Below are 11142 nucleotides of genomic sequence, written 5' to 3'. Positions count from 1 at the left end.
TTCTGAGCAGGAAATGGCTTTTACAGTTCCAGTTGTAACTGTGGTCTCAATTTTAATCGTTTCTTTGCAGAAATATAAACACCACAAGTCATCTTATTGTAACACTTTTTCACATGGTCTCTTCATATCAAATTGATTTTCACAAGCTTCCCTTTTAATACCTTTCTCTGCAGCTAATAAAGATACTGGGAAGGAGATTCAGAGATCAGAGATTCATCTCCTGTGGTTTAAGAGGAGAAGGGGCTCACCAAGCAGAACTGCAAACACAGCCTAGATGCAAAATTTGCAAGAGCCACATTGCCTCCTTGCATAACAGCATATATAGCCTTGGGACATATTATAATCAGCATTACTGTTTTAAGTAATAATAAGCACATTTCCCTTGCACTCCCACTGCCTGTAGCCTCACTCAGCAATATGCAGCATGGTGCTTCCTCTTTTGTATATAAAATTGTCTTCTCGGACACAGTTTTTATGCAAGTAAAAAGTAAAGATTTTGTCCTTACTGATTTTAGATATTTACTATGTTTACTTTTTTTTTTTTTTTTTTTTTTTTAAGAAAATGATCTGGGGTTGTTTTTTGCCTATATTCCAGTCTTGCATTAGTCCAGGAAATATGAAGTTGGTTTTTCTTCCAGAATATAAAAAGCAATTACTACAGTCAAATCATTTTCCAACTGAAATGCCACTTAGTTAAATTATTTTCCAACTGAAATACGACAAGATTTTAAAATAAGCTTATAACATTTATGGTGTTTACTGAAACGTAGCCAATCCCTGGGTATCCCCGCAAAGGGAGTATCTGACTTTCCCCGCTTGGCAATAGCTAAAGGCTGCTGCCTCTGCAGTATGGGCTGCCCTTCAGTAGCTTTGTTTCCGCAGGACTCTTGGGTATAGCCTGTGGAGTTTTTTTTCTGTTTGTTTTTCAGGATTTTCCCATAGATTCATGTCATTTGCTGGGTGCACGTAAAATAAGAACTTGCCTAGTACACATGGTCTTGCAGCTTAAGTCACCTCTCACCTATGGCACAGGGCTGCCTGTCCCAGCATTACACACAGCCCGCGTCCCTCGCCCTGCAGGAACAGGGCTCTTTCTCTGTCCAGTTTTGACTCGGACCATAGAGTTAACAGTTCCTCTGTCGGGAGGAACGTGCCCATGCGACTGCAACCACATTGCACAACTCGACTCCTATAAACCTGAAGAACTGCACCACATTATGCTTTCTTCTGCATAACCATAGCAAAAATGGTTTTAAATGGGAAAAAAGCTAATATATATAACTGTTTTTATCAGATCCCAACTTAATTTTAGAAATGCGATACAACACTTGACAGATGCAAGACATTCTAAAATATCCGAGACACCAAACTTGAGCAAACAGTGCTGGCTTCATTTTAAAATACTGTGGGCTTTGCTCATTGAGGAAGTTAGGTGATTCTCTTCTGCCTAAAATTGCAGACCTCAAACCAGTCATCGATGTACTTTAGAGCTGTGATCATCCCAGAAGATGTCAGTGTTCTTAAATTGGCTAATACACCTTATGGTAGAAATATAAACCATTTTATATATACACAACATTTATTGGGAAAAAAAATCAGAAAGGCAATTACATGGATCACATACCTCACCATCATATATACTACTTTCATCTTCTCCAGAATAGCTGCATAAATTTCCATTTGTCTTATAAAACATACTTAATTTTGGTAGAATTCTAATTCATGTAGGCATGAAGTATCTGTAAAGCAAATGCAAAACAACAATTTTTCTCATGTTCAAGATCTTTTGATCAAAAATGCTGAAGTAATGAAAACATGGTGCCACAGGTGGGGCACACACATTGTACACACATCCTATTAGCTCTCCACTATTTTTTTTCTAAGGTCTTTTCAGTGGAGAAAATTACTGCTGATGCACCCATAGTGCGTTCTTCACCCTCTTCTCTGAAACACGGGGTCAGATTTGGCAGACTGCAGGTGATGATCAAGTCTCAGATAATTCAAACTATATAAAAAAAAGAATAAGCTACTTACGGACTTCAACAGTCGCAACTCTTTATGTACAAATATCAACTGCCACTACACTTTGGGAGGGAATGGTTTTATTGCTCATGGCTGAACTAAAAAAATGGAGGCTCTGAACGGAAAATCAAAGAATTTATTTAGGCAACAGCTTACTCAACTGTATCAGGTAAAACCAGTTACAACAGCCAGCTGGTTTAGCTGTGCACAGCAAGGATATTTGAAAGAGCAGTTCCCACATTCTAAAAAACAGGCATTTGTGGGAGTCTCTCCTGGAGAATGAAAACAGGCTTGGGTTTCTGATAAGGCTGGTTGCAAACTTAACAACTTATTGTTCTAACTTAAAAAAAAAATAAAATAACATAAATAACATCAAGGACAAATTTCTGCTTTCCTTCTAGAATAATACAGTTTTTTTTTTTTTAACATTGCCATAACAAATCTCACCTATTTAAACATTTATGCTTTAATTTAAGCTTAAATATTCCCTCTATTTTTTCCCTTCAAAGGTCAGGAGAAACAGCTTCACTGCAGCATAAAAATCAAGCCCCCTATTAACTGCAAGATTCCTCCCATCACAAAGGACTGTTAAATGGATGTAAAAAGAAAGGTTAAGCAGAATGACTGTGGAGAAATGACTCAGTTGAAGTAGTAAAAGCTAATGGAATGCCATCCGAAATGAAGACTGACTCAGCAACACATGAGACTTGCTCATCAGTCGCTAATCTGCAATTCCAAAACCCTTAAGTACTCAATACCACCAGTGGAAGGGGAGAACATATCACTTGTTTTCCCTTTTAGGCAGGAGAAAAAAGCTTTATTGTGCATGTTACTATTTTGGCATTTGATAAAACGAAGATCACTTAGTGCTATATAGCCCAAAGGATTAATCATTTTCATACCTATGAATCAGACACTATGTAAACTTTGGTACAATAATTTTATTCTGCTAATGTGCAAGACTAGCATTAGACTTTAGTTCCATGGATTTTAATTCATCTGTGCTGACAACTTAGATTCTGCAACAGGCCCTCCCCTCATTTTCCCGAACACATTATACCTTAATAATATGCTCCTTTCTGGAACAGCCTGTCTCTGGAACAGTAAGATCAGTAATATATGAAAAATCCATGGAGATTGCAAGACAAAGAATGGACACTGGATTCCCGTAAGTAGAATTTTTAGTTTAGAGCAACCAGAGTAAGAAATTCATGTATGAATGCTCTGTAGTGCTCCTTTCTAATCACTGTTAGTGCCATAAAGGGCTGTATCTGAATTCAGAAATGTAAAAGAGATTCAGGGAGGATCTTTACTGTTTAGAAAGGCAGGTTTCTGAACACAAGTAAGGGCACTTCTAGTAGAAATAGTCCTACCTATTCTTGATGATTAATTATGCTACCATCAAATTCCTTTTCTTTTAATAGGCTATTAAAGGCCTCAGTAGCAAAGAAATGCCTTTCTTGCTGTGAGATTTTGTGCTATTACCAAAAAAATAAAAATAAATAAAGGCCTTTTAACATTTTCCACCACTACTACATTTTCCCAGCTCAGCATCTTCTGGATTTAGAGCTCAGTTCAATGCCTATCTCACAGGGAAGATAGCAACTGCGTTTCAGAAAATTAAGTTATTTTCTTCTGTAAAAAAATGTGGTTTAGTGACCAAACATCAAAAACTAGGCTGAAAGCTTGGTAGAACAAATCTATTGTAACATAACACTGCCTGACAAAAAAAAAGTAGACTAAATAAAATTTTGTGTAGCTATATTCAAATCCCATAACAAAACCTACAAATTAATGACTAATCACAGTAAAACTTTTCACACCAAATTATTCCCATAACGTTGGATTAGAGGCTGCAATGACACATGTACAAGAAATTTGTTAGTGCAGAGTCTGCTCCCTTCTCTGTTTTCACAACTAACACAGTTATTACAGCAGTCTGCTTTCCAGCATGAAATGCAGTTACAGCAGAAGCCAGCTCAACAACTTTCCCCTTCATTCAGAGACAGGAAGGATACTAAATCCTCTGCACTTCTTTCACATGTTCTGGAAATACCCAGTAAGATCTAGATGTTTAGTACGTTCTCAGCAATAGTAGCTTTAAGGAGTTCAGCTTAGTTTAATTTTGCTACATTTAACACTAATATTTCATAGTCATTGCAGATCAGTTTAGAGGGAAGAGCCACCTACTCACTCAACAAATAATTAATGTCTTATCATGCTACTACTAAAATACACCTAAACGGAAGATTTTAAATCTCTAGTCTTAAAGCTACAGCAGAAGATCACATCACGCTCACGTACTTCTAATTAGCTAAATACTTGATCATGTAGATTTGCCACTTTGTTCAATGAGCAGTAAGCTACACTCACTACAGAAAAAAATAGCCATTTATTAGTAAGGCTGCTGTCCTAGTGAAAAACTTAAGCTAAAACATTTCAAATACCTCTGAAAATATATGAATAAACTTTTATTTTTAAGCAGCAACTCACACTGTTTTAATACAACCCACACATTGAAGTCAAGTGAAGAACAGTAAACTGAACAATCATCGCCAAAACATTTCCATTGGAAATGTGTTAAAGTTTACAAGTGTCTTCACTGCCACCTTACTGCAGTTTTCTTATGTGTTTCTAGTCTACATACAACATTTTTCATGCAATCATGCAAATATGAATCAAATTTTAAATGTTCAGGTAATAGGGAAGTCCATTCACTGCAAAGATTCATCTTCCACAAAACAGCCAGCTTAGGTAAGTACAAATACTGCAGGATTCTTCATGACAGTGTAATTATTTTAGAAACCATGAACTTTCAGTTGTTCTTCCTTGACAATGCCAATCTAAAGGAGAAAAGCAATGTAAATCAGTAAAGTTTATAAAGCTAATAACGAGTTATCAGAATGTTATACTTTGATTAAAGAAATATTAATACTGTAGTTATGGAATAAAGTAGTTTTCTAGTTTCCAAAATTAATTACGGTCAAACAAAAGAATTCAGTAGAAAACAAAGAAAATTCCTTCAAACATTTGACTTGTTTTTTAGATCTAGCACCTATTATTTAATGATTTAAAACCCCAACATCACAATTTACAGCAGTAAGTTAATAAGTACTTCTGATAACAGCCTCTTTCCTCTACAGTGCTTTCAGTTTCAAAATTATGATTAAATAAAAATATAGTAAGCATCCTATATAGAAAATATAATAGACATCTTTAACAGATTAATTTCAGTGTGAGTTATCAATCTTTGTTACTTGCAGACAAGTCTAGAATACTGCAAGGTATTTATCTGCAGTGCCTCACCTCCATGAGGAATTGGCAGATATTCTTCCTCTGGTCACCTTGAAGCTGGATAACTTCACCGTATTCAGGATGTTCAATCACAGTACCATTACAAGCAAATTTCTAGAGAGAAACATTAATATTGTAAGGCATATAACACCTAAAATATGCAATACATAGTGATTTTACTTAGTGAACCTTTTCAGAATAATTTTGTTACATAAACTGCCTATTAAAATTCTGAAGCCAAGAAAGGCAAGGCTCTATCTAGTCTATGCAAGTTTTAATAGGAAATGGAACCTATTTGGGAATGCGTAAAAACTAAGATGCTGATAGTAAATCTAAGCAGATTTGGAGCAGATCCACTCAAAATATATCTCTATTTACTGGAGTATTAGAGGAAAGAAAGATATAGATTTCTGGCAAAAATCACTGTAACTTGGTCACTGACAAGAGTTTTGAGAAAAACAGGGAAGGGGATTAACCTGAATACAGAAGTGATGGGCCCTGGCAAGAAAAAAAAAATCTCCTCTTAGCTTGAAGAGTAAAGGGTATCAAAACCCTTTATAGAATATCTTTACTATTAGACTAAAAACTTCACCTTTTTGAAGGCTTTCACAAGTTTCTTTTTGTCATAATCATCTGCAATTCCCTGGACAGTTGTTAGTGTTTTTCTTCCGTTTCGTTGTTGGATCCTTATATGAATGTAATCCTCGGTCCCTGCTGGGAGTAAGTCGTCACCCTTAGTTGCATCAGCAAAGGGGTCTGCAAGAAGAAAAATATCGTATGTAATTCTCATGAAAGAAAACATCTGAATTCCAAAACTAGCAGGTAAGTTTCTCACTGCACTAAGGGCTTTAGGGTAAAATCTTAGCATTTTTTCCCCTGTTTAAAAATACTCTGTTAGGGCTACTTTTTTCTTCAGTTGTATTAAGTCTAACTAGTTACTAATTCAGCCTACTGCTAGTCAGCTATTAAGCATCTAGCTTCTTTAATAACCTGTTGGAAATTCTGCTACAGTATCAATGTAAGCCTTTACTTTTCCTTATAAACCAGAAATCCTGAAGCCCTGCACATGGAGTTGAATGCATTTAAGCAAAGCACGACTGGAATGACAGGGATGTCTTTTATCAGATGAACTGATCATTACAGAAAAATAAAAAGCTCCTTCATATGCACATCTTTAGAGGTCCAAAATATAAGTCTTGCACGACGACAATCATTGCACAACCAGCATTTAAGTTGTGGATGTATTCTCAGCTGCTTATGTAAACAGGACACAGTAACAGACACCAACAGATGACAGCAGCTGTGTGTCAATTGGCTTCACTCTACTAGGAAGCAGTTTCAGACAAAAATCATAATAAGACATTTATGAGTTTTTCTGCACATAAATCCATTCTCTAACTCTTCCAACATTTGATTTATTTAAAAGAGATACAATAGGCAGATATTTAAAAAGAAAAGATGGGTTTCCAGGTCATATTACCTGTTTTCTACTCTCCACAAAAACACATTTAATTATGTATTTGTTAGGTCTATAAGCCTGCTGAACAGTAACTTCTCCAAATAAAATTGAAAGCATCAGGTGCTTTAAGTCAAGATTTTTATTTTTAACCTGCCACTAGTAATTCTAGATACTAATCAGCACGATATTAATGAGACAGATTTTCACAATTTTAAATTTAGGCAATTTAACATAATCTAAACTTCCATCTGCAATTCAACTCTAAAAAGACAGATGAGGTTTTGCCATCCCCTGGAAACAAGCACCTCATAAGAATAAAACTTGGGTGGGAACGAGAATGGAAGTAGTTCAGCAGACAGACTGGTCCTACAAGAACATTAAGCATCACAAGGGTGCAAATACCACAAGAATTAAATATAGCCTGGTTGTGGCAGATCTGCTCCATTTCCACTGGGCATTTCTTAAAATATCCTTGCAAGTTCCACAGCTTGCAAGACAAATAGCTATGAAAAATTTTAGTCAAGGAAAGGATTAAAGACAAAGGGGACTTACACTTGACAAACAGCTTAGGATTTGGGGTCAGAGGTAAAAACAACATGCTGGTGTCAACACTGAATTGCTGTCAACACTGAATTACTTTTCAAAAACAAATCCTCTGGGTAACACACTGCCAAGCACGGCACAAACTTCTCAAATCATAGTTACCACAACTTTCCCATACTGTTAATAGGTGAAGATCAAAAACCTGACAATGTTAACCTGAAAAGTTACTTGCTCACATCTGTTGCCTACAGATCAAGAAACATGGAGAACCATGGCCTAGTAAGGTCTAACTTCTGTGCTAATACAAGAAAAATGGCCTACCAGCTATGTGACTTAATCTGCAAAAACACTGTCACTTGTAGGGCACAAATCAGGTTTTGGAGCAGCAGATAATTACATAAATGAGGCAGCTTTGCAGCAGATCAACAAGTAAAGAGATTCTTTATCAGAAATGGGGTAGTGAGGCAACCATGCCCTTCCTTGACAGAGGAATAACAACCCTACACCCCCTCACACCAAAGATGAGAACTGTGGGACTGCACAGATGACAAAAAGCCCAGCCTGGGGTCCTCACAGAGACGCTGGGAAAGCTGCAGGCTGGAGGAGTCAGCATAGGAGACAGGGCAGCAGTTCCTACCAGACTGCGACTGAGAGGGAGGCTACCCTCATCTCAGGTTTCTCTCCACTGAATAAACAACACATCTTACCAGGCCGACAGCACAGGCCAAGAGATCAGGTGGGTAAGACCAAGCAGATGATGGTGGGGGAAGGAAGGGAGTGGGTGGGGAGAGAAACCTCTTTGCAAGAAACAACAACAAAAAAAAAAACGCAGGCAGAGCTCGGGTTGGCAACACTCCGCCCAGTAACCGCTTCAGTGTCACCGGGATCGGGGGAGTGGGGAGAGCGGGGAGGTGCATCGACACAGCTGCCACATAGGGGTGTCGCTCCCGCTCCCCCCCACCCCCCATAAATAAATACCCATCTGTGCGGGGTGTCTCTTACCGAAAGATTGGAGGTTCTGGATAGATGACATGCGCTTCTGCGGCGAGAGGCCGGGGCAGCGGTGAAAAGGCCGCGGTCAGGTCCGCTCGGGTCACGTCTGCGGCGCCGCAATGCCGGAACAGGGGCTGGGCAGGAAGCGGGCCGGGCGGGGACACGGCGAGCGGAGGGACGGCCGAGGCGGAGGGAGGGAGCAGGACCTGAAAGGGAGAGAAAGAGCGAGAAGTAAAAGAAGAGAGCGCAGAAGGGGAGAAAGGAGGCAAAAAAAAAAAAAGGGAAAAAAAATAATAAGAGAATAAAAGCGGTCAGATCCGCCCCCCGCCAGGCACCCCCGCCCCGCACTACCACTAACGGACACAGCCGCCGGCGTCCCCTCGCAAAATGGCGGCGGCGCCCGCCCGGCGCTGCACCATGGGAAGGAGAGTCCCTGTCCGCCCCGAGGCTGCAGGGCACGTGGCTCCGCGCCGGCCGGTGAGACTACAGGTCCCAGAGTGCACCGCGCCCTCGCGCCTCCGCGGCGGGTGCGGGAGGCGGCGCCGGGGGTCGCTCTGCTTCTGCTCTGCCCGTGTCCCGACCCCACGTTTTCCCCGAGGAAGCACCGGCTGCGCTGGTTGAATCCCCTTACTCAGTCAATAGCTTGTGTCGGTTTGGAAACTCACAGTCCTAACCTGCCCCTACTCCGCTACACTCTTTGGTCAGAGTCTACATTTAAACCTGCATGCATTCGTGCCGTAAAGCTTGCTAGTGTTCAGGAGGTGGTTGATGGTTTGCAGATATACAACTGCCACAACTGCCAGAATACGCACATATATGTATATATATTAGTATAAAAGCTTCAGCCTGTTTTAGTGAAAAAGATACTTATCTGCTGTGAGTGGATCAGCACTGCATCAGGCTTAAGAAAGTCAGTGTGAATTGGTCTAAGAAAGTTCCTGCTCTCTGCAGCTTTTTGTAAGGTAGCTTTTTGTTTTCCCATGGGGAAAACGGGGCCATTTGCCAAGGTACAATCCCTTTCATAGAATCATAGAATGCTTAGAGTTGGAAGGGACCTCTAGAGATCATTTAGTCCAACCCCCCTGCACACGCAGGGTCGCCTAGAGCACGTGGCACAGGACTGCATCCAAATGGGTTTTGAAGATCTCCAGAGAAGGAGACTCCACAACCTCTCTGGGCAGCCTATTCCAGTGCTCTGTCACCCTCACTGTTAAAAAATTTTTCCTTAAGTTCCTGTGGAACTTTTGGTGCTTCAGTTTGTGGCCATTACCTCTAGTTCTGTCAGTGGCCACCACTGAAAAGAGGCCAGCACCATCCTCCTCACTCCCTCCCTTGAGGTACTTGTAGACACTGATTAAATCCCCTCTCACCCTTCTCTTCTCCAGGCTAAACAGGCCCAGGTCCCTCAGCCTCTCCTCGTAGGGCAGATGTTCCAGCCCCCTGATCATCTTTGTAGCCCTGCGCTGGACTCTCTCCAGTAGGTCCACATCCCTCTTGTACTGTGGAGCCCAGAACTGGACACAATACTCCAGATGTGGCCTCACCAGGGCTGAGTAGAGGGGCAGGATTCCCTCCCTCGACCTGCTGGAGACGCTCTTCTTAATGCACCCCAGGATCCCTTTGGCCTTCTTGGCCACGAGGGCACACTGCTGCCTCATGGTCAACTTATCATCCACCATGACACCCAGGTCTTTCTCCGCAGAGCTGCTCTCCAGAAGGTCGGTCCCCAGCCTGTACTGGTGTCTGGGGTTATTCCTCCCCAGGTGCAGAACCTTGCACTTGGCCTTGTTGAATTTCATGAGGTTTTTCACCGCCCAGTTGTCCAGTCTTTCCAAGTCCCTCTGGATGGCAGCGCAGCCCTCTGGGGTATCGGCTACTCCTCCCAGTTTCATATCATCAGCAAACTTGCTGAAGGAGCACTCTGTGCCTTCATGCAGGGCATTGATGAATAAATTGAACAGGACTGGACCAAGGACTGACCCCTGGGGGACCCCGCTAGCTACAGGCCTCCAACTAGACTCTGCACCGCTGATCACCACTCTCTGGGCCCTGCCATCCAGCCAGTTCCTAATCCACCTCACTGTCCACTCATCTATCCCTCACTTCCGGAGCTTGCCCAGGAGGATGTTGTGAGGGACGGTGTCAAAAGCCTTGGTGAAGTTGAGATAGACGACATCCACCGCTCTCCCCTCGTCTATCCAGCCGGTCATTTCATCATAGAAGGCTATCAGGTTAGTCAAGCAAGATTTCCCCTTGGTGAATCCATGCTGACTACTCTTGAGCACCTTCTTGTCCTCCATGTGCCTGGATACAACGGCCAGTATGAGCCGTTCCATCACTTTCCCGGGGACAGAAGTGAGGCTCACCGGCCTGTAGTTGCCTGGGTCCTCCTTCTTGCCTTTTTTGAAGACTGGCGTGACATTGGCCTTCTTCCAGTCCTCCGGCACCTCCCCCATTCTCCAGGATCTTTCAAAGATGATGGAGAGCGGCTTAGCTATGACCTCTGCCAGCTCCCGCAGCACTCTGGGGTGCATCGCATCAGGGCCCATGGATTTGTGGGTATCGAGTTTCCTTAGGTGCTCTCTGACCCAATCTTCCTCCACCCAGGGCAGGTCTTCCTCTCCACCGGCTTCTTCTCTTGTCCCTAGGGCCTGGGGCTCTAAAGGGCTGCCCTTGGTAAGCACCGAAGCAAAGAAGGCATTGAGCAACTCTGCTTTTTCTGTGTTATTTGCAACCAGGGTGCCCATCCCGTTCACCAGCGGACCCACGTTTCCCCTGATCTTTCTTTTGCTGTTAATGTATTTGAAGAATTTTTTCTTGTTATTTTTAAC

The 11142-nt window shown here is 41.8% G+C and overlaps 1 protein-coding gene across 1 annotated transcript; it reads right to left on the bottom strand.

Moving 5' to 3' along the window:
- Positions 1-4119: 4119 nt before the first annotated feature.
- EIF1B (eukaryotic translation initiation factor 1B) lies at positions 4120-8534 on the bottom strand. Its single transcript, XM_010228275.2, has 4 exons — positions 8321-8534; positions 5909-6072; positions 5329-5430; positions 4120-4865 (listed from the first exon to the last, which is right to left on the bottom strand). Exons 1-4 carry the CDS (start codon positions 8349-8351, stop codon positions 4821-4823), a joined length of 342 nt encoding a protein of 113 aa, XP_010226577.1. The 5' UTR covers positions 8352-8534; the 3' UTR covers positions 4120-4820.
- Between the last annotated feature and the right edge of the window lie 2608 nt (positions 8535-11142).

The sequence above is a fragment of the Tinamus guttatus genome, unplaced genomic scaffold (assembly GCF_059628265.1).
Source record: "Tinamus guttatus ecotype Peru unplaced genomic scaffold, ASM5962826v1 Tinamus_guttatus_pri_ptg000115l, whole genome shotgun sequence".
Lineage (NCBI taxonomy): Eukaryota > Metazoa > Chordata > Aves > Tinamiformes > Tinamidae > Tinamus > Tinamus guttatus.
The sequence above is the reverse complement of the archived record's forward strand: the minus strand, read 5'-3'. Positions and strand labels throughout refer to the sequence as shown.